We start from the raw sequence: 22,134 nt of genomic DNA on the forward strand, positions 1-22,134 counted from the left end.
CAATAGCAATAGATATATAGCATTTAGCATTGGACTTGCTCTGAGGTCTCGTGAAATCCACCAAATATTTTTTACGAGAAATCAAACTTAGATGCAGTAAGAGCATGATTGGATAACCCAAGTGGTTAAGGGCTTATCCTCTATCGTCTCAGGTCATGGGTTCGACTCTGACTCACCCCGAGAATATCTTAGAACAGATACACTTCTTAAGGTTATAAGCCATATTAGTCAAAAAAAAACTTAGATGCAGTAGCTTCGCAAATAATGAGATATAAACGAAGGCAAGATGAATGTGGGAAAAGGATTACAACTCTATCATTTGTCAATTGCTTCAATTGTGTGCTGGTCAATTACGTCTGCCTTACGCTTGTAATCTTAAACATATGCTGAGTATATTCCAATAAAACTAGCTACTCATCCCAACTATTTCAATGTGTTTGAAAAACGTTGTTAAAACAAAACCATATATAAATCCAGAACTGAATTAAACTAGACAAAGTACTTGATCCCAGGAAAAGAAACAAGAATGGATTCAGGAACGCTTATTTTACTGATATGGGTCGGTGTTGTCTTTGCGAGTATAGTTTGTACTGCTGCGTATTTTGGAGGATTGGGCGGTGCCATAATAAGGTGTTTTTCTCGTGTATCTACTAGGAATGTGAGAAGGAGTCCTGCTGTTACTCCGGTGCAGACTTTGCAGAGTTCGACGATAGCAGCAACTACTGTTAGTCCACACGTTGAGAAAGGTGAAACCGACAATGTTAGTACTACTACTACGTAAGATACGAAGATTGTTTTAGCAATGTATAGTACTTCCGGTGGAGGTGGAAGCCTGATTCCATTTAAAATGATCAATGATCTCTTTTTCCCGCGGCATAATACATGAATATTACCCGCATAGGTAATTGTTAGCTATGTTTGTTTTGAGGGATTATATGATATTCGGTTAATATTTTGTTATTCAAGCTGTTGTAAGATAAACTTTAGCAAAACAATGATTGTTCATAGCATTCGGTGGTAGTTGTTAACATTTTTAGGATCTAAGCCAGCAAATTAAACCAGTCTCTATCATGCAACTTCGTAGAATTAAAGAAGTTGCTATGAACAAAACAATTGTTCATAGCTATGCTTTAAGAATTTTCTGAGCAGAACTGTAGTTCAACTCTGATACTTGTTTCGAAACTAATGCATGCATGTATTGCAGAGGAATGGGATGGTCGAAAAGGGGTTCGCATTGTCTAAGAGATAGAGAATGAGGGTGTAGTAGTAACAGATGCATTTTTTTAGGGGCTATTTAGAAACATGGGGAAGGATTTTTAAGAATTTTGACGAGATGATGCCTCAAGGAAGGTTGGTAACCTAATCTAGGAACTGATCCAGAGTTCTTGTATGGTTTCTTGTTAGGAAAAAATGTATAGAGGCAAAGCTGTCATGAGAAGAATGTTGCATAAGGGTACAGCCCAGGGTTCGGAGAGTCATATAATTAAATTGTTACTACACGACATTTGCGAATAAAAACTCACCAATGAAGAGCACCAGTGGATAACCCAAATGAAAACTCACCAATGAAGAGCACCAGTGGATAACCCAAATGATGGGTTTATCCTCTGTTGTCCCGAGAGACACACTAACTCCGAAAAACCATCCACATACTTAAATCAATGAGTCAAGGTCCAAAGTACTGGGAAAAGAAACTTATTTTTTAAAATAAAGATAAAGCAAATACCGTATACGGTGGAATTGCTTTTTGCCAAAACGGAAGATGCAGAAACAGCTCGCCAAGCACATTTGGGAATAACCGTTTACCAAACCAAAATAGATAGATAAATAAATAAAAAGCAAGCATTTCAAACAAATTGCACTCTAAGAATTGAGTGATTTTATGAAATGTGGTACGTTTTGGAGTTGCATCAATTAATCACATCGATAAGGAACCGACTTGTAGGCTGTAGCCTCACAACACCGTAATGGTTGTAACATAAAGATGATTAGATGTTTTGGTACGACGTCGCTCATACTAAATACAGATGGTAAACCAAAATACTAGAATGCTTTCATAGTTTCATTATTCTGTCAAAAAAACATGAATGCTTTCATTATACTCCATTAATTTATGGTTAGTGCTTTGTTTTTTTTTTTTTTTTGATTAAGGTTAGTGCTTTGTTATTTTTAACATTCTTTTGATTTAATTTCTGAAAATTATTTTGAGAAACACTACACCATCATATATATTAATAAAAATAATTAAACCTTTACCTTTTTTAAAAAAGAGACTTTTTTCAAAAGTATCTGATTAAAAACTTATTTCAAAAGTTATTTTGGATTTTCTTTTTTCAATATACCGATTTTTAAAATCAATCTTCGAATATTTTCATCTATCTTTCGCATCTATTAATTAAAAATTTATAAATTACTATTTACTTCTAACAATACATCATCTTTTTTCGAATTATCAATTAAATATTTATGAATTTTATTTTCTCTATTTCTCTAAATTATTAAAATACATGAATAGGTATCCCTGCCCATTTTATTCCATCGATATATTATGATACTGCTATTATAAAAATAAATAAATAAATATTATATATACATATAACGGTTTGTCTAGTGTGTGCCCATGGGCACATGCTAAGCGCGGAAATTTTTGTATTTGGGATATTTTGATTGGTGTGGTTGGTGTATTTGCAGGGGGGTCCACCATTATCAAGAGAGAGGAGCCAATCAAAATCTCCCAAGCACAAAATTTTCCGCGCATGTGCCCATGGGCACACCATAGAAAAACCGTACATATAATTCAAAGAAAAACAAACAAATTTAAAACGATGTGCTATCTGTTGAACCCGACCAATTAGCGAGCCCGTTGGAGATGAGAGTCCAAGAAGATGACGCAATCCTGGTTATTCTATGCAGCACTCTCCGTCTCGTTCACTTTATTATACACACATGCCCATTGTTTCACACTTCCCACTGTAAACACTTTTCTATATTATCATCATTCTCATGAATGACGAACTCATCAATGCCCATCGTATCATTATTCCATTGATTTCATCTACTACCACTCCTTTTCTTTTTATTTAACCATTACACACAAATGCTTAGATCACTATTTTTCAACCCCGTCTCAAGCTTTTCCTCTGTATCTCAATTGGGTTTCTCAAGATTCTTGATTTTCAACGAGATTACTGCGAGGAAATCAAGAATGGGGACTTCTTGTTACACGACGTCGTCTGGGCAGACAGCGAGGCTGCTGTTTAGGCAGCTGTTTGAGAAGGAGTCGTCGACTTATACTTACCTTCTTGCTGATGCTTCTCACCCCCAAAAGCCTGCTGTGGTTAGAATTTTTTTTTTACTCGAGTATCTGATTGGTTTGTGTTTGTTTGATGTTTGGGATGACGGTGTCGGGTCTCGGGTCATGTCGGTTAATGTTTAAATTTTTGTGTTGTTTTAGACTTCACTAAAATTTGATTAAAATGATTGTCTAAAGAAACTTTTAGAAAAGTAAGTGTTGATAAACTAAATTTATGGAAAAATATTTCAGGTCAGATTCGTGTTGAGCGAATTGTAGTGGCTCATTTGTTGAGTTCTGCAAAATGTACTCGAACGGGTCATATTCGGGTTAAGTGAATAAACTGATGTGGGATGTTTTAGAACACTTGCCGATTCTAATCTCTATAGCTAGTTATTAGTATGCCCTTCTTGTTAGTGTTTTTATTCAGGTAGTACTTTGGAAAAATGAATTTGCCAAATACTCTTGATTGAGAAATTAGTGGCTTTTAGAAGATGCTTTCAATGTATCAGCTTCGTAAGTACTTGCTCAATTTTGCACTGTGATAAATCATTATGTTATTTGAAGGGTAATTTGTAGTAAAAGTATGTTCCAATGGCGCTACTTGTAACCCGATGACTCAGAAATGTTGGTTCGAATTGTAAGTAACCACAGCCAACTAGCAACCGCCACAGTAATGTGCCCATGTCGACCTGGGGGCTGGGGGTCCAGGATTTGTCAAGCAGGAAAGAAAATAAGAATTACACATCAAAAGTGAAATTTGGGGAAAATGGATGAATCTTGATGCCAGTTATTTTTTACCAGCTAAGCTCGGACATGACATAAAATTATTTTTATTTATGTATATATCACATTATCAGTTCTACAATTTGACAATTTCACATTTTAGTAAGCTAATCAATATGTGGGATGCATCATTCATATGTGTCTTAATTTGTTATTTTCTAAATATAGTACAAAATTTCTAAATATGGTACATGTTGGTTGGTTTGTGTCTTATTGTATGCAGTTGATTGATCCAGTAGACAAGACAGTTGAAAGAGATCTTGCGCTTATTAAAGATTTAGGTCTCAATCTTATTTATGCTATGAATACTCATGTACATGCTGATCATGTTACTGGTACTGGCTTAATTAAGGTGATTCTTTACTCTTTCCTTTTCATCACCTGATGAATCTTTACCACGTGCACTGATCATTATTATATACTACCTCATGCAGACTAAGGTGCCTGATGTGAAATCTGTTATTTCTAGAGCAAGCAATGGTAAAGCTGATTGTTTGGTTGAACCCGGTGACAAAATCATTTTTGGGGATTTATTCTTGGAGGTAAGCCAGCATATGTTTTGTACAAGTTATTGTCTTCTAAGTTGAGTGGTATAATTAGTTAGTCAGGTAGCAGGTTATTTCATTTTAAGTTCAATTGGTTAGTCACTTAGTTGATTATGGATATTGCAAGTGAGCTGGGTATGGTTTCTCCTTTAAAATGTTAATGTTTTCCGGCATTAGGCAGGTACTAAAAAAGTTGCTTTATGAAATAGAGTAATTGTAATTCTGATGCAGTGCAGTAAGAACCAGTTATTAGTATTGGAAGAACCATGATCTAAAATCTGAGTATAAAGGTATAGAAACAACCCTAGTACCCTACGAAGTTATAACTATATGATTAGAAGCAATGCGAATAGTGATTTCAGAGAAGTTAAGGCTACAATTAACAACATGTTGGAAAGTGCTGTAGGGATTTAATGTTTTCATGTCTATTCAACTATGATGCTAGTCAATTTTACATCCACATGACTCTATAGAAGCTTTTATTACAGGTTCGTAGTACTCCAGGTCATACATTAGGCTGTGTTACATACGTCACTGGTGATGGACCTAATCAGCCTCAACCAAGGATGGCTTTCACAGGTGATGCTCTGTTGATTCGCGGATGTGGAAGAACTGATTTTCAGGTTTATTTTCTCAAGGAATATTGCTTACCTGTTAGTTCATGTACATTTAATTAGAAGACATAGTAGGGTGTATCAGAATATTCATAGGACGACATTCCTATTTGGTGCCTATATTAGTAATTTGGTTATTAAATTTACAGTGGTCTAGTGTGTCTGCCTACTGAAGGATGGTAACTTATCTGATTTGATAAAATTACATTGCAGGGGGGAAGTTCAGTACAGCTGTATAAGTCGGTGCATTCCCAGGCAGGAATTTAATAATTATTGGCTTCTTTTTAGTTAAATTTCCTTTTAAAAAATATATATAAAAATCTTTTGTAATTTGTCAGCTATCCTTCATTATCTGATGAGGTTGGATCAATACTGATTTTTCTTGTTTCAATTGGCTGCAGATTTTTACATTGCCCAAAGATACATTGGTGTGTCCTGCTCATGACTACAAAGGGTTTACTGTAAGGCTACAATAAATGCAATCAGTTTTAGTATGTCCATTATGAAAGTTGCTTGGCTAACTTGATGTATTTTCCAGGTAAGTACTGTGGGAGAGGAGATGCAATATAATGCTCGTTTGACGAAAGATGAGGTGATCCTCCAACTTCTAACTGCTAATTGTGTCATTTTCCTCCACTATAGTGCTGATGTCAGTCAGATGTTTCTTTTGGTATTTGGAACTCAGATTTGCAAAGTGTTTCTTTTACAGTGAAACATTTTGTGCTTCCTTCTAATTAGTGTGATGCAAATCTGGTATCTAGAAAAGAAAATAAGAGCCTTGGGACATTGTCATTGACATCATCTTTTTGATATCTTTATCATCTTTTCTTTAACTAACAGACAAGTTATAATTGGGCTCATTTAGCTTGTGCAATGCAGATGATTCTATTTTGTTCATTCTTTCTCCAATATGTTGTGAATCTATATATATGATATTAACGTGTCATTAAAGAAATATTTTTAATGGATGAACTTCGTAATACTGCTACAGATGTGATTAATACAGATCCTCCCTAGAAGTGATTATCACTGTACGAAAAATGTGCCCATATAATTATTTTTATGTTCTTAACTTACTCTTATTAAACTGTTCTGAATGATTTATGGAAAATTTACTGTTGCAGGAAACTTTCAAGAAGATCATGGAGAGTAAGTATTCACCGCTCATTTTGTTTTCATAACTAGCACAACTTTAAGAATCCCCCCTTTTCCTGAAGAAAACATTTAATATACTTAAATAAAAAACTTACAAGTGCATAATCTATGCAGACTTGAACTTACCCTATCCAAAGATGATTGACATAGCTGTGCCCGCAAATATGGTTTGTGGATTGCAAGATCCGAGTGTTAGTGCTAGCATCTGAGTTTCCACTTTCCAGCCAACTCATTGCACTTGATGAGCTTGATAATTTCATCCGACGTGACTGGCACTAAGCTAATGTACAAAAGGCCGCGTCATCTCCCTGACAAGTATAAAACTCCACGAATATAGTATTTCTGGTAAAAATGATTAATAAACCGCACACAAGCTGTGCATGTGTTCAATAGATTGTGCAACTGGTACTGATACTGATTATGTGAACGGCTTAAATCAATATCTATTCGTGTAATGGTTTTTGTTTGATCAATAATGGTTGATCTTCGATGTACAAGTGATCAAGGAGTATATGTACATTATTGTTCATGGAGTCGATGGGGGTAAAAACAGAGCTGGAAGAGGTTTCAAGCTGAATCATCAGCTTCAGTATATTGCTGTAGATTCTCCATCATACCAAACACATTATATCAACCTTGCAGATGAGATTCAAAATCCTGCAATTTTAATAAGCAAAAGGACCACATTTTAGAGACCCAAGTAAAACCAAATTTACGGGCCTTAAAGTAATACAGTAATATTATTGTTATAAAATTATTAGTAATATTAATGAACAATCAAATTTGTAGGTGCAAAATCATAAATATTTCCGCTGCATAATATTGCAAATTTTTGAAGGAATATATACATATCTACCAAAATTCGAAGACTTCTGGATTTGTGTTTCAACGGTGTGACCTCGAACTTGAAAAATGATTTTTGTTTAACTAATTCACGGGTTCGATTCTTCGTTCAAACGCTGTCGAATTTTAAACAGAAAGTACAATCCAAAATATATCAAATTAGGAATAATTATAGTACTGTAAACCTCGGGCTGTTTTTGTCTCCCGGCCGTCCCTCTAAATGTCCGCTTGGATTATAGCAACTATCAAACTTCAGACAACGAGTTCTGCTGGACATTGGCAAAAACATGAGAATCATCCTATTTATGCCTTCAAATAACCGATGTTTGATTTTTTAACAAACACTAATTGATCAATAAAGCGTCAATTATATAAAACTGAGTTTGTCTCTCAATCTTGCTAAATTGTCTCAAGTGCCCGTGACGGAAAATTTTATTACATGAGATACTAGTGACAGCGTCATAAAGAGAATGAACTAGTACACTTCAGACCCATCATATGGTGCTAACAATTGTTATTAGCCATTGAACATGGATGCAACCCAAGTATTATTAGTAGCAATCACAATTGCTCTAGTAGCAATAGTAAGTCCATTCTACAAAGCATTGAAATGGCTATGGGTCAAACCCAAGAAGCTAGAGAAGTACCTGAACTGGCTATGGTTCAACAAGTTTCATTTCATTTATAATTTCCATAAGGCCAAGTTTTAAAAATAACCAAGAGGACTTAACCACAACAATAGAAAACAATATAGCAATACATAATTACATATTATGCCCTATAATTACAATAATCACAACAATATAGCAATTAGCATAATATAGATAACAATCCACATTGAAAATGCCCACTTAAGTTGTATAGCAATTATCAAACATTAGAAAAAGTTTTCTCCGAGGCCACGGCACAAACGTGAAAAGCATCCATATATATTAGTAATAAATAAGGTTTGTCAGTATGTAGTTTGTCTTGAGCACCTAGTGATAAACATCAGCTGGACTTTATAACACAAGAAAACACCCTTTACATAGGGCTGGCAATTGTTATTAGCCATTGAATATGGATGCAACCAAAGCATTCTTGATAGCAATCTCTATTGCTGTGATAACAGTTATCGGTATATTCTACAGAGTCTTGAACTGGGTATGGCTCAGACCCAGGAAGCTCGAGAAGTACCTAAAAGAGCAAGGTTTCAAAGGAAACGCCTACAGGCTTGTTCTCGGGGACATGGGGGAGTATGCAAGCATGATAAAACAGGAGCAACCTAGACAGATCAAATTCTCCGAAAATGTATCACTGCATGCTTTGCCCTATGCCCACCACATTATCAACAAATTCGGTATGCTTATTCATATATATGGGGTGTATTATGAGTTGCAGGATTCAAGTCTAAACACTTGATCTTACGATTTAGAGCTATAGCTAGTTAAGAAATATTTCTCTGCTACCTAAGTTTTAGGCCAGTATTCTGAAAATGTAAGTCTTACTACTCTTATTGCCTTAAATTTCAGGTAAGAACTCATATATGTGGTGGGGGATGTACCCAAGACTAAACATCCTAGATCCTGAACTAATCAAAGAGATCATGACAAAGCCTAATGTATTCCAGAAGCCACATCCTAACCCGCTCGGTAACTTGATTACGGGTGGCCTTTTGGCCACTGAGGGTGAGAAATGGACTAAGCATCGGAAACTAATTAATCCAGCGTTCCACCTAGAAATGTTAAAGGTAACTTCTATTGAATCAGAAAGGAACAAACACATTACTATACTAGCAATCTTTAATTTAATGAAAAGAAATACAATCATCAGTATACAAGGGTTTGCTGAAAATAATCTCGTTCATCTTTGGTAGAATATGTTACCCGCTATTCATTTATGTTGTGGCGAGATGATCAACAAATGGGAAATGCTAGTCTTGACAACAGGAAGTTCACGAGAGGTTGATGTATGGCCCTATCTTCAAGATTTATCTGGGGATGTGATATCTCGAACAGCATTTGGAAGTAGCCATGAAGAAGGTAGAAAAATATTTCTCCTGCAGAAAGAGCAAGTTGATCTAGCAATTCATCTTATCAAATTTAGTTTCACCCCCGGATATAGGTAACATTCAAGTTCCTGCAAACACGATAGACTTTGTAAGGCATAGATTTTAGCAGTGTTAGTGGCATATTATTATACAGTTACTTAACTATGAAAGATATGGTTAGGTACATCCCAACAAAAGCAAACAAGAGAATGAAGCAAGTATGCATTGAATTACAGGCTCTGCTAAGCGGTATTATCACTAAAAGAGAGAAGGCATTGGAAACAGAAGTCAACAATGATGACTTACTTGGTATTTTAATGGAATCAAATTACAGAGAGATCAAAGAACAGGGCATAGGATTGAGCATCCAAGAGGTGATAGATGAGTGCAAACTATTTTATTTTGCAGGGTCAGAGACAACATCAAATGTACTCGTATGGACAATGATCTTGTTGAGTTTACATCCAGAATGGCAAACTCGTGCAAGAGAAGAAGTTTTACAAGTTTTGGGGAACAAAACTCCCGACTTAGATGGACTAAATCGTCTCAAAATAGTAAGAATCTGAGAACTAAAATTCAACACAGATAATTTACTCTCAACAGTTTCTCAGTTGCACACACATAAAAAGGTCAATGGCATTTAGAAAAATATTTTTTTTTATGACCCTGTAAACCTCTGAACGAATAATAAGGGAAAAGGCTGCTTGCAAAATTGTTGGAATGGATGTTGGACACATGGACACATCTCCTTCCCATATTAAAATCGATTTCCTTCAAGTCAACTAGTTCAGCTCAATCTCTTTAAAAAATTCAGTGCCTAATTAGTTGGGAAATATACCAATTAACTTATTAAATTCCCAATTATTTCTGTCACCATGTGGACATATATTGTTAATCATTCATAAATGTATACAGATCACGAACATATCTCTGTTGATAGCACTAAATCCAGTCTAATATTTCTAACTCCTTGACTGTAGGTAACAATGATATTACAGGAGGTGCTAAGGTTGTATCCTCCAGCAGCTTTGCTCATTCGTGACACTCCTCAGAACGCTAAACTAGGAGATATTAATATTCCAGCAGGCGTGGGATTAACGGTGCCTGTAATCTTACTTCACTATGACCATGAACTATGGGGAACAGATGCACATGAATTCAAACCACAGAGATTTTCTGGAGGAGTTCTGGGTGCAACTAAGGGCAAATTCTCATATATTCCTTTTGGAGGGGGTCCCCGAATATGCATTGGGCAGAACTTTGCAATGATTGAAGCGAAAATGGCATTATCAATGATCCTAATGACCTTCATCTTTGAACTTTCACCACACTATAAGCATGCTCCGTTTCCTATTCTAACACTTCAACCTCAACATGGAGCTCCAATGATATTGCACAGACTCTAGAGTGAATTACAAGTTACATGAAGTATGTAAGCTCTGATATTTTGTTATTTTGTTCTTACAAGAGAAAGAGAGATGGTTCAATAAAATTCTAATATATGGAGGTTCTTTTCCAATATATATTTGGCCAAACAGTGAGCTATGTGCAAAGTGTACTACAATTTTTATTCCGAAATATTTTTTCACTGAGCGCAACTGTTGCACAAACCGGTCTTCTAGTAGTAGGCAGCATTAATCTCCATTCAAACAATTCATATAATAATATACACTGTTGGAACATGTCACCAAACACACTCAATTACCAGGGAAAGATTGGCTCGGCATGTATTTACGACATAAGCAGTACATATAAAATAAGTACCTCTCGATGCTAATCGTTTTCAATATGATATCCTTATAGCTGTACAGATACACATGCCTACTACTGGTCCAGCCATCCAAAACCATCTGGCGGCCATAACTGCAAATCAAGCAACATTTGGTTAAAGTAAAATCCTGGGCTACGAAATAAAATAAAAAATGAGATTCTAAATGTAAAATGTAAATTTAACGCAAACAACCCACCACAATCCCGCAAAAGGAAATTAAAACGATAGATAAATGATACTCAGCCCGGAGAAATAAACATGTAGTCCCCTAGAGAGTATCAGCACGTAAAACGAGCGAGAGTGATGGGGTGTTGAGAGAGATCTACAAACAATTATAAAAGCAGTAACAGCTCTTAAGCACAGTACATAAATGCTCCTTCTATCACCTCAAAATCCACGGCTTGACCCCAAAATATGTACAACCTTCATCATTTGCAACAGAAAGTGCAAAACAAAAGGGGTCCGGGAGGAATTGTTTACAAACACGAAGGCCTTAATTAATTTATGTAATGTTTGAATCACATCAAGGAAAAGGCATTGACCTCCGCATTTACAAATTCCATTTCCTTGTTATAAATAGATTTATACCAATAGTTAGTATTTGGCAATACACTCAACACTAAAGGCTAAAATCGTAGAAAATTAATGTACTCAAACTCCAGATATTGGACTAGATATGCAAGAAAGAAGTACTTACTCTACAAAAAACTTTGCCATGGATTAGACCATAAGGAACAGGCCCAAAATGCCGAGAATCTTTAGATGCATAAATGTTATCCCCTTGAATCCAAACATGCCCCTTTGGGACCTAGAACTCAAACCAAACATTTCCAAATTAATTAAGTTACTATGAATTTATACAAACCAGAGAAATATTCCTTCAGCCTACAGAAAAGGTATAAGTGGCAGAAGGATACATATAACAGATTATGAAGTATTAGCTTCTAACTTTAATCATAATAGATATAGCTACTTTAAGATAAGAAACTGCAGCAACTATCACACAAGCACGCAATTGTGTAGGTGATCCATATGTCAACATTAGTTCAGCTAAGCATAATTGCTTCATCAATAAGTTGTTTAGAACCGATTCCTATATATGTGGAAACTTAAGTCTGTTACTTATTCACCACATCTTAATTGACACCATACTCTGAGCGTACTAATCTACTTTGAATTGCTAAAGCTTACAACTTTACTACTTTCCCATTACTAAATAATTATTTCTGTCAAGATTTGATTACACCCAAGCAAGAACAACCAAAAAGTCCAATCTTTTCATCACCCAAAGCTGCATTCAAACATCAAAATTACTTCCATACTAGTAAAATCCAATCTTTGTATCCTTACTTGCATCCCCCTATACTAAAAAACCTAACATATTGAAAAAAAATATATAGTAAACATATAATATCCCAAAAAAGACTAATCTTGAAAATTCACATTCCAATTCATCAATGTAGCTACTAAAATCAAAAAAGCATCATACCACAATAGTTCGATAATTGCCCGACCCGAAAGAGGGGTCAACTAAAAAAGCAACCTTATCACCCTCCAAGCCCAAAATCCTCTTAGTAACAGTTTTTCTAGGGTTTTCAGGTGAGCTAACAAGAACCACATCTCCAACACTCAATTTCCCAAATCTTGATGATATATGCTCAGCCAATATTACATCACCAGTTAAATTCATAGTTGGAAGCATACTTGGCCCATGAACCTTAATCACATCAAACATAACATAAGATTATCTAGCTAACAGTATTAGTTTCAAGAAACATAAAGACAGGAAAAAGGAACAAGACAACGTACGATGATAGGGGAACAAATGTACTTGTCTGTGATGTGGAGAAGACAGAGGAATTTCCCGAAGATTAATGTCTGGTTCAGAGCTTCTTTCACCAATGGCTTCATTCTTGCAAACATGTCTATGTTTTTCCCTCTGTCTACTTACAATTCGGATAACATCATCGCATCATATACTACCATTAATATATTTTTTAAAAAATATACTTTTTTATTTGGATAATTTATTCCCTGTATCAGTACCATCATATTCGATCAGGATTTTTGGGAATTTTTTCAGATTTAAATTTAATGAGATTTTAAATACTATAACAGAATTTAGAATTGTTTAATCAAATTGTTACATTATTTTTAAAATTTTGAAGATAGTTAATCAGATTCTTAAATTTATTTCAAAAAATTTATGATATTTACCTAAAATTATCTAAAGTCAGATGAAATTTAAAAATTAATATAATATTCAAAATATGTACCCCAAGAATTAATTAGTATTCATATGTTTCTTAAAATCTCTCAAAAGTTGTTGAAACTTAAGAATATTGTGTTCAGATCTAACCACATGGCATAGATTTTAATTTGTTTTGATCCGGTCAAAAACAAAATTAGTGATTAATAATACTAAAAGTCATAAACTATTATTATCATATTTTACTGAAATGAATAATACCAACTCAGTTTTTCCTTTTTTTTTACTAAAACTTTTTCCTCCATTGCCACGAAGAGAGAGTAGTAGTTTGTGTTTAAATGCATGCTAGGGATTTTAACAGGTAGCAGAAACCTTGCATAGGCAGTTGGCCACCACACAAAAAATTAACCATAATGTTTTTGCCAAGTCAGGCATCTCAAACATCCGTTGTGTGCAATAATAATTGAATATATAATCAAGTATAGTGAATCTATAGTGTGAATGTAAGCTTATACACAAATATTGGGGAGTTGCTACAGGCCTAGCTCCTTACATATCAAGATCAATACAAATCCCGGCTTTTACATTGTCATCCTGATATGAGTGACAACTTATTGTGGCCACTGAGGGTTTAACTTGAGCCCGGCTCTTCTTGCTTAGTTAATCATAGCGGAGAATAGCTAGATTTGTCTAAGCACGCTGTTTTGCTCAAAAAATCTGTTGTCTAGTCAATTCTCTCGAGATTATACTTCACCATTCCCTCAAGTGCTAGTCGAAAGGCACTCTGAGGAAGGCATTGCAGACTTTTGATAGCTAGGTCAGCTTTCTCTTTTGCAAGATTCTGAGCTCTCTCAATTCCTCCGCAGCTCTTGACTAGCTCTATAGCCTCATCCAGTGAACCAGTCTCACAAAATTCTGATTCTATAATATCCCTTAGTCTTGGAACTTTTTCAAGTGCAAAAATCACCGGGGCGGTCAGGTTTCCTTTTGACAAATCACTCCCTGCTGGCTTCCCCAATTGCTCTGCTGACTGTGTAAAATCTAATATGTCATCAACAACCTGGAAGGATAAACCGAGGTTCTTGCCATATTGATACATATGCTCACAAACATCACTATCAACCCCACTAAAAATGGCAGCTCCTTTTGTGCTAGCAGCAATTAAAGAAGCTGTTTTATAGTAGCTCTTGATCAAATACTCATCAAGTTCAACATCACAGTCAAACAAGCTGGACGCCTGCTTTATTTCACCACTAGCAAAATCTTTAATAACCTGCAATCATTATCAACGATTATACAAATGTGCATTAGGGTTATATTTACTTCATCATTTAATTCAAAGACAAGATCAGGATTAAACAAGGCATGTATACATACTTGGCTGATGAGTTTGATGACTTCAAGGTTTTCAAGATTAGCCAGGTACCATGATGACTGTGCAAACATGAAATCCCCTGCCAATACAGCAACTCGGGTACCATAAAGTTGATGAACGGTTTCTTGTCCTGCATACAAACAACTTGAGATTCTTAGTAAAGATCATTCGTCAGTCGCTAAGGAACCATAATGATTAAAAAGTCGAAACCTTCGTAGGTCGTGGCTTACCTCTCCGCATATCACTTTCGTCAAGTACATCGTCATGTATTAAGCTTGCCGTATGGATCATTTCAATGATCTCTGCTAAGCGTCTATGCTCTTTGGTAAGTTCCCTAAATTTCAAACAATTTGTTATCAATACTGATGCCGAGTTAGTTCTTTATACCAGTGATTATGCAAATAAGATAGTCCACTATAACTTACTTCAAGCCTACAAATTCTGCCGTGGCTCTTGACACTAGGAACACCAGAGCTGGTCTCATCCTCTTTCCACCAGCACTAAAGATCTGTTCAGCTGCTGACATCAACACTGGATTTTCTGCACCAACAATCTAGCAGCTGAACTTCATCAGATACACAGCATGTATGGAGATGTGGAAGAGAGCAAAAACATATTAAAGAATCTTATTGAAGATTAAAAATCAGTGTTAAAAGAGGCCCTTTTGCATTGAAGGCAGATGAATGCAATACAACAATTTGTAGAGATCAAGGAGTCCAGGTTTAGGTAAACATAATATATGTATAGTAAATAAAGGCAAGCTATACTAGTCGTAATTCAATTGCTACTAAACTGTAACCTAACATATGAAAATAGGACAGTGTTCTGTCAAAAAAGAACAGGAATGCATTATCAACTGTTTACAGCCTAAACCACTAGAGTCAATTGCATGAATATAACGGTAAACAATACCTTTGATATACCATCAGGAATTGTAACTACTTCTAGGACAACACTACTTTTTCTTTTTTTTGCTAAATTAGTACAACACTTGCTCCAAGTTCAACCAAGTATTAAACAAAGTCACCACATGCGTAGAAAACAAAGAAGTTTTTCATCCATCCAATATCAAAATTAATGGATGGCCAACTAGAAATGCAATAATTTTAACTTGTATTAAGTACTGTCCAGAAAATTATTCAAATTAACCAAAGCTGCAATCAGGTTTGTCTATTTTCTCACACAACAATTCAAAATACTGGTTATTTGCCTCACCACTACTCCATCTTACATTTTGCCATACCAGTCACTCTCACTCACTATTGCAGTTGCCAATGCATAAAATTGCTCAGAATTTACAGTTACATTTCATAAACCTAACAAAATCAAACTGCACGTACAATAGAGTCTTGAAAAGTATTTATTAGCTTCCACAAAGCACCTGGCTTTGACAGTTATGAGTTATCACATAAAATGTTTAAGTGTAAACTGCAATGGTAATACCACAGGACTACAATTCAAGGCATACAAATACAAAAAAACATTTATCGCATACTCACCGACTGTAAATTGTTGTTCAATACCAACAAGTCATCAGCAACAATTTCAAACAAATTCTTCACTGAAACTGACTTCGAGTTTCTTGATTCTGTTTTAAGCTCAATTACTGGTGCAGGAACTGATTCAGCAAAAACAAGACCAAACTCAATCAAGACCACAACTTTAACAACTAAAAACAATACAAACAAACAAACACAATCCACAAAATAGCAATACCATTCACAAAAGCCTCAGGGGTTTTGGTAGAAACAACTCTACAGCTACCAAAGTCCCTCCTGAAACACAGCCATTTTCTAGCTCCAAACTCATATTTAACCCTCCTAAGCACACCCTTTGAAGAATTCCTCACCAAATATGAAGCATTTGAAGAACAGCCACAAGCCACAAAATCTAAACCACTTCTTCCAAACTCCAGATTATGGCTTGTCATTGACAACATCTTGAGCAAAACCCAGTTTTTAAAAAGCCCAAAAAAGCTCTCTTTGATCAAGAAAATCAGACAACAGATACATACAAACACACCCACCAAGTGTATGCAAGTATATAAACAAGATGCAAGTGTTTATGTCCTCAAGTTAAAAGCTTTAAGCTTAAGGAGAGATGTGGCCTAATATAAATATACTAAGAATATGAGTGGATTCAAAATGCCCACATAGGGAATTTATAATTTTTGGGTTTTCGACATTTGATCAAGAAATTTGAGGAGGGGAAATACTGATGTTTTTGACTTTCTTCCTCTGTAAAGGCCTTATCCCTGGGTCAAATTTCTTTTATGTGATCTGTATTTTTTTGGTTTTTGATTTATTTTTGGTGGATGATTAGAAGCCAAGGAAAAGGTATATACCGGAGAACAGTGTATATAATTGATATTTTGTACATAAAAAGAATCTTGAATTTAAGAATACTAGTTGAAATAATTATTTACTTGTTTATATCCTTAAAAAAAATTATTTACTTGTTTATATAATTTTTCTCGGATTGTTTTTATGAAATAAATATTAGCTGTTTAAATTTTAATTGATCTGTTATTTATGTTTTTATGAAAAAATTATATATTTTTCTAAACACGGGAAATATATGAAATGGGAGATTGTGTGAGGCCTGAAACTGGGCTTCAGAATAATAAACCAGATAAATCTAACTACAGTAGAAACTCTTTAAATTAATACTCGATAAATTAATAAACTCTCTAAAATAATAAATTTGTCCGGTCCCGACTTGGGCCAATGTAAAAAATTGAAAAACTCGATAAAATAATAAGATAATAATTTTTTGGGAGATCCCTTTATAATTTTCGGTCCCAAGAAAATCATAAATTAATAATTCACAGAAACTGAAAAAAATATATTATACTCTATTGAAATATATTACATTTACTATACAGTACTTCAAAAGTCATTATTGATTTCTTATACATTTGAACACAGTAGTTACTAATTTACGTTGTCAATATTGATTTCTAATAAATATGAACATAATAGTTACTAATTTACATTGAGTCCCAAGGTTCGTTGTAAGTTAATTCTAAGAGGCATAAACTAATTTGTCTTTTTGTTTGGTATGTCGGGTGTAATCGGTTAAAAACTCTTTAAATTAATAATTATTAATTTATTGATAAATTAATAACTCTCTAAATTAATAAATTTCTCCGGTCCCGACATTATTAATTTATAGAGTTTTTACTGTACACAATATCGGTTGACTGAGTGCAAAGTAGAGATCTTTGATCTTTATTGTAGGAACAAAATTTACCGGGTTTTTCTAGGTGATCTGCATAATTTTAATAATAATTCTTTGTGCTGATTTTAGACCGTTGATTTTATACCAGAGCAATGTTGGAGCTCTCAAATTTCTATTCATCGTCCATATATATGATATTTATCTTATTTCTGTTTATCATCCATATATTTCACATTTACTTTTGTCAGGATTTGCTTTTATAATTTTAAGATCATCTTCTCAGCAATATCCTCCAAGCTGACAGACCTGCCTTACATGGCTTGGGCCAGAAATCGGATCTTGCATAAAGACTAGTCGGGTCAAAAATGGACAAATGAATCCATTTAATGATATGAATGTTTTATCGTCCGTCCCAATTCTGTATACATTTTACTATTTGATACGTATTTTAGTAATTTTATAAAATATCGTGTAATTTCGTGTTCGTGTACTTTCATGTTTCGTGTATCAAAAATCAAAACTCATATCCATTTTTTTCGTGTCATTTCGTTTCGAGTGTTCCGTGTCAAAGATGCAGTCGATGGAAAAGTAACAAGTACAAAGATGCAGAGCAGAATCATGAATCAATTTTTTTTCCTGACCAATATCTCTCTGTCTATGTAGAAAGTTGTATGGGACCGACATTTTACAAGTCTGTCAGTCACTATGAACCATTTCAATTTCTTGTAAACGCAGGAATGAAAAAAGAAAAAGAGCTTTGATCTCAGCTGCCAATCCCATATATATCAAGTATAAATCCACAAAGTGTGGCTTATGGTAACAAGAAGAAGAAGAAACTTAATCATCTAATCCGGCCAATTGCATTAGAAGAATTTGTAATCTAAATAGGCCTTTCTACGCAGCTTCTCTGATCACCAACTCCATTCACTCATAAACACAGCTACTATAACCTGCAAATCGATTAGAGAAAAGACGAACATTTCTGTCATCAGCTGCGGTGCTAGGAAGTGAAAAAACAAAGGACTTTCGAAGAAGGGGAATATGGACTTACTTGGATCCGTTATGGTAACGAGACCAGATCCCCCGAAATGGCAGTTCCACTGGTTTCTTCCCTTGCACTGATAATACAGATTCATCACCACTGAGGCATGGTTTATGAGACTCTCTGGGGAGAAACAAGGACAACCCTTCTTTATAAGGCTGCAGTCTACATGTTCACATGCATAGTTGATGTTGGCTTGCAGAGTGGCTTCGTCTGATGATGGCTTTGCCACACACCATGTTCTCTGCACAACAAAAATTGATAATTAGTACATGTATATGCATGTATGTCGCGAAATTCCTCTACGATGATTGATACATATAAATCCCTCTCTTGGAGCGTGACGAGATAACCTAGTGATAAAGGCTTATTCTCTGAGTTCTTCAACGATGATTAGTACATAAAAATCCGTCTGTTGGAGGATGGCGAGATAATCTAAGCTTATTTGTGGGTTCCTCTACGATGATTAGTATATAAAAATTTCTTTCGAGTGTGACAGGATAATCTAGTTATAAAAATTTATTCTCTATTGTCTCAGGTTCCCAGTTTGATTCTGACCGATCCCGATCCCGAGATTTACCAAAACTACGTATAGTCATATAACCTACTTTTAAGAAAAAACTCTTTGTAGTATAGAAATTCTTGAAGTTACCTGTCCATCAGCCGATGTAAAAGTGAACGTACCAACTGCAAAAACAGAGTATTTTAGAAAAACCAAGAATTTCAATTATATACACCAGATAAACACAAGAACAAAAAATGGTTACTGCAGAATCAGCTTTTAGATGTGGCCCTGAAATATATGTGATGTGAATGTACCTGAGATGATGAAGAGGAGGAGAAGACAAAGAGAGAATTGTGGTGCTTTTGCCATTTTTTATGCTACTGTTGATCTGGGAAATAGTACTAGTGATATTTTGGCTTGGGGAGAGGTAAGGTCTTTGAGGTTTTATATATGGAGTGGTAATAACGGCTATAATTACTAATCAGCCGTTACATGGAAATTAATGGCCTTTTGGTGGAAATAAGGACAACGAAAGGAGCTGAGAAGGTTGCTTCTTGTGAGTTGTGATGTGTTTTGATGTGACTTCTCTCTTTTCTAATTTTTTTGTACTGCTCATTATAAGATGTAATCATAATATATTTCAGAATGATAAGATTAATAATATAATATGGGTTTGTCTAGTGTGTGCCCATGGGCACACATTATACACTAAAATTGATGGTTTTGGTGGATTTTGATTGGTGGACTTGATGTAAATGCAGGGGGGCCATCTTTACTTATGATTAGGTGACCAATAAAAATGCACCAAACTCATAGGAGTTGGTGCTTATTGTGTGCCCATGGGCACACCATAGAAAAACCGATATAATATTATTATTATCGATTATCAAAGTCGGTATGATATACGTCGATTTTAGTGCTTTGATTGGGGACCTGAAAAATTATAGAATAATTATTTTTATGAGTTGGAATGAATAATTTAATGGGATTAATGCTTGAGCATCAATCCCAACATTTTCAATTTAATGAATATACGACAAATATTAGCTAAAAACTTTGATTTTAAATATATATTATCGGGATTATAGACAATAATATAGGGTACAATAATATTGATTTAAATAATTCTTCTGGTTCATGAATTTAGTGAAGATGACATGAATCCATATTCAATGGCGGTGCCAGCTTTGAAATAACAACTTGATTCTTGTTCGTTGTTCCTACTTTAAAAATAAAAATATAAAAAAGATACAATTACAAATAGGTGATCCCGAAACAAGAGCAAAGTAGCTTTACAGGATAAAGTTTGGAGGGCCATTGAGATTGGCTGCAAGATCTAATATTGTAGTGTTATACACTTCTTCCTCAGCTCCATGTGAGCTTGACACCTCAAAGTTGAGTTGGATGCAATTTTTATATATGTCAAAGTCGATTTTGGGAGACTAAAGAGTGATTATTACTTTAGGTGCATGTGAGTATGTATGGTGACCATGAGAAGGGCAGTTCAGGTTTTAGACGAGTTTAATTTTTTGAAATTTTATAGATTCACTTTAGGTTTTGTCTAATCTTCAAGTTTTGGAAAAAAAGGTGATAAAAAATTGGAGTCAGCGTAAAATCAAATGGAGTGGAGAGAGGAGCTCAAATATCGGAGACCACACAAGCGCGGACCAAATGGGCACAATATTAGGATCCAGTATACAGACCCAAGAGCGTTCGCTGAATTTACAAAATTCAGACAGATCTGGGCCAAGCCCAAGCCCAAATCCAAACCGACCACCAAATCCATTCATCAATGCGCTCTTCACACAAAAAGAAAAACCCCGTATCAAATATGCATAAAAGAAAAACCCAAAACAATCCCATTAGTAAGCCGGTAAGCCCACGCTTGTAGTTCTTAGAGCATCTCCAACCACGTTGGCTATAATCGTTGGCTAAATTAGACCTTTAAGATATTATGTAAAATTTGCTGAATCTGTAAGATATTTTGCTACAATGGTACCGACTATATTGGTTGGCTATAATTTAAAAATAGTATGTTATTAATATTTTAAATTGTTAAAATAGAATATATCAGTTCAATATGGTAATAAATGATGTACAATCTTCCTACAGATTTTCTTACAGACCTGTAGAGGTTCGACAAATTTAGCCATCCATAGAAGGTTGGCTAAATTTATAGACAACAGCTCATCATGGTTGGAGTTGAGTTTTTGGAGCTGTTGGCTAAATCTTTTTATTTTAAGTATCTGAACTCACCTTTTAGACAAGGGTTTTAGATGGTTGGAGATGCTCTTACGTCAGCCCATGCAAGTTGCTGTAATACAGTTGCATTTGCGTGTTCGAAATACCTTTTTTTTACATGTAATTTTGCTTTTTAAATGTTTCAAAAATTCTTGATTAGTTAAAATTTCTGATTAATTTTGAAAAATTATTTTACTGATCTTTAAAATTTTTAAAAATTTATATTACTGATCTATGAATTACATCTAATTTACCAAAAATATTAAAAAAATCTTCGATAAATCCCGATTCATTAATTCAAATGATTATTTATTCCTAATTTTTACGAAGTTTTTACACACGGACACACGGTTCGTATTTTGATCTTTAAGTCAAAACTGTTTTTGGGAATAATTTTGTTATTAGTTAAATTTAAATCTCTACCGACTTCCCAGGATGAAACCAGACTCAAAATTCTGAGATTCTTATGATTTAGCCAGGACAATGCAGTAGCTTTTTCTTTCTAAACCCCCAGTGGAACTTGGAGTCAAATAGTCAGTTTTCTTTG

The 22,134-nt window shown here is 34.7% G+C and overlaps 5 protein-coding genes across 6 annotated transcripts; 2 read left to right on the forward strand and 3 right to left on the reverse strand.

Annotated features, from left to right (window-relative positions):
• The first annotated feature begins 2,858 nt into the window (after positions 1–2,858).
• On the forward strand, positions 2,859–6,925 carry LOC108223439 (persulfide dioxygenase ETHE1 homolog, mitochondrial). The gene is made up of 9 exons (XM_017397710.2): positions 2,859–3,337; positions 4,302–4,430; positions 4,513–4,620; positions 5,112–5,246; positions 5,451–5,492; positions 5,639–5,698; positions 5,776–5,829; positions 6,362–6,386; positions 6,507–6,925. Exons 1-9 carry the CDS (start codon positions 3,098–3,100, stop codon positions 6,599–6,601), a joined length of 888 nt encoding a protein of 295 aa, XP_017253199.1. The 5' UTR covers positions 2,859–3,097; the 3' UTR covers positions 6,602–6,925.
• Positions 6,926–8,248: 1,323 nt separating this feature from the next.
• On the forward strand, positions 8,249–10,785 carry LOC108223441 (cytochrome P450 CYP72A219-like). The gene is made up of 5 exons (XM_017397713.2): positions 8,249–8,574; positions 8,747–8,964; positions 9,091–9,338; positions 9,446–9,818; positions 10,245–10,785. The coding sequence occupies exons 1-5, from the start codon at positions 8,295–8,297 to the stop codon at positions 10,668–10,670; spliced, it is 1,545 nt and encodes a 514-aa protein (XP_017253202.1). The 5' UTR covers positions 8,249–8,294; the 3' UTR covers positions 10,671–10,785.
• LOC108223440 (mitochondrial ATP-independent inner membrane protease subunit 1a) lies at positions 8,999–12,996 on the reverse strand. Of its 2 annotated transcripts, none has more exons than XM_017397711.2 (5): positions 12,845–12,996; positions 12,525–12,752; positions 11,733–11,843; positions 11,029–11,127; positions 8,999–9,353 (listed from the first exon to the last, which is right to left on the reverse strand). In XM_017397711.2, exons 1-4 carry the CDS (start codon positions 12,956–12,958, stop codon positions 11,089–11,091), a joined length of 492 nt encoding a protein of 163 aa, XP_017253200.1. In that variant the 5' UTR covers positions 12,959–12,996; the 3' UTR covers positions 8,999–9,353; positions 11,029–11,088. The 2 variants fall into 2 exon arrangements, with proteins under 2 accessions (XP_017253200.1, XP_063949535.1); XM_064093465.1 differs by having other exon boundaries at positions 8,999–9,349; positions 11,026–11,127.
• A 695-nt stretch (positions 12,997–13,691) lies between these two features.
• Positions 13,692–16,892, reverse strand: LOC108224138 (solanesyl diphosphate synthase 2, chloroplastic). Its single transcript, XM_017398710.2, has 6 exons — positions 16,336–16,892; positions 16,119–16,237; positions 15,045–15,172; positions 14,850–14,953; positions 14,622–14,749; positions 13,692–14,517 (listed from the first exon to the last, which is right to left on the reverse strand). The coding sequence occupies exons 1-6, from the start codon at positions 16,556–16,558 to the stop codon at positions 13,969–13,971; spliced, it is 1,251 nt and encodes a 416-aa protein (XP_017254199.1). The 5' UTR covers positions 16,559–16,892; the 3' UTR covers positions 13,692–13,968.
• A 1,511-nt stretch (positions 16,893–18,403) lies between these two features.
• Positions 18,404–19,882, reverse strand: LOC108222322 (glucan endo-1,3-beta-glucosidase). Its single transcript, XM_017396241.2, has 4 exons — positions 19,661–19,882; positions 19,494–19,528; positions 18,851–19,085; positions 18,404–18,749 (listed from the first exon to the last, which is right to left on the reverse strand). The coding sequence occupies exons 1-4, from the start codon at positions 19,713–19,715 to the stop codon at positions 18,724–18,726; spliced, it is 351 nt and encodes a 116-aa protein (XP_017251730.1). The 5' UTR covers positions 19,716–19,882; the 3' UTR covers positions 18,404–18,723.
• Between the last annotated feature and the right edge of the window lie 2,252 nt (positions 19,883–22,134).

This window comes from Daucus carota, chromosome 5 (assembly GCF_001625215.2).
Source record: "Daucus carota subsp. sativus chromosome 5, DH1 v3.0, whole genome shotgun sequence".
NCBI classification, from domain to species: Eukaryota; Viridiplantae; Streptophyta; class Magnoliopsida; order Apiales; family Apiaceae; genus Daucus; species Daucus carota.

What these genes read in the sequence shown, in the direction of transcription:
- LOC108224138 (XM_017398710.2), bottom strand. Translation starts at nt 16,558, where the DNA reads ATGTTGTCAATGACAAGCCATAATCTGGAGTTTGGAAGAAGTGGTTTA. An exon ending in CGAAAGTGATATGCGGAGAG is followed by an intron (nt 14,750 to 14,849) that starts GTAAGCCACGAC and finishes GTTTGTATGCAG; the next exon opens with GACAAGAAACCGTTCATCAA. An exon ending in TCATCAAACTCATCAGCCAA is followed by an intron (nt 14,518 to 14,621) that starts GTATGTATACAT and finishes TAATGATTGCAG; the next exon opens with GTTATTAAAGATTTTGCTAG.
- LOC108223439 (XM_017397710.2), top strand. Translation starts at nt 3,098, where the DNA reads ATGCTTAGATCACTATTTTTCAACCCCGTCTCAAGCTTTTCCTCTGTA. An exon ending in CTCGTTTGACGAAAGATGAG is followed by an intron (nt 5,830 to 6,361) that starts GTGATCCTCCAA and finishes TTACTGTTGCAG; the next exon opens with GAAACTTTCAAGAAGATCAT. An exon ending in TTTCAAGAAGATCATGGAGA is followed by an intron (nt 6,387 to 6,506) that starts GTAAGTATTCAC and finishes TAATCTATGCAG; the next exon opens with ACTTGAACTTACCCTATCCA.
- LOC108223441 (XM_017397713.2), top strand. Translation starts at nt 8,295, where the DNA reads ATGGATGCAACCAAAGCATTCTTGATAGCAATCTCTATTGCTGTGATA. An exon ending in CCACATTATCAACAAATTCG is followed by an intron (nt 8,575 to 8,746) that starts GTATGCTTATTC and finishes CTTAAATTTCAG; the next exon opens with GTAAGAACTCATATATGTGG. An exon ending in GACTAAATCGTCTCAAAATA is followed by an intron (nt 9,819 to 10,244) that starts GTAAGAATCTGA and finishes CCTTGACTGTAG; the next exon opens with GTAACAATGATATTACAGGA.
- LOC108223440 (XM_017397711.2), bottom strand. Translation starts at nt 12,958, where the DNA reads ATGTTTGCAAGAATGAAGCCATTGGTGAAAGAAGCTCTGAACCAGACA. An exon ending in ACATTTGTTCCCCTATCATC is followed by an intron (nt 12,753 to 12,844) that starts GTACGTTGTCTT and finishes GATGTGATTAAG; the next exon opens with GTTCATGGGCCAAGTATGCT. An exon ending in GCAATTATCGAACTATTGTG is followed by an intron (nt 11,844 to 12,524) that starts GTATGATGCTTT and finishes TTTGAGTTCTAG; the next exon opens with GTCCCAAAGGGGCATGTTTG.
- LOC108222322 (XM_017396241.2), bottom strand. Translation starts at nt 19,715, where the DNA reads ATGGCAAAAGCACCACAATTCTCTCTTTGTCTTCTCCTCCTCTTCATC. An exon ending in CCTCCTCTTCATCATCTCAG is followed by an intron (nt 19,529 to 19,660) that starts GTACATTCACAT and finishes CTGTTTTTGCAG; the next exon opens with TTGGTACGTTCACTTTTACA. An exon ending in CGTTACCATAACGGATCCAA is followed by an intron (nt 18,750 to 18,850) that starts GTAAGTCCATAT and finishes ATCGATTTGCAG; the next exon opens with GTTATAGTAGCTGTGTTTAT.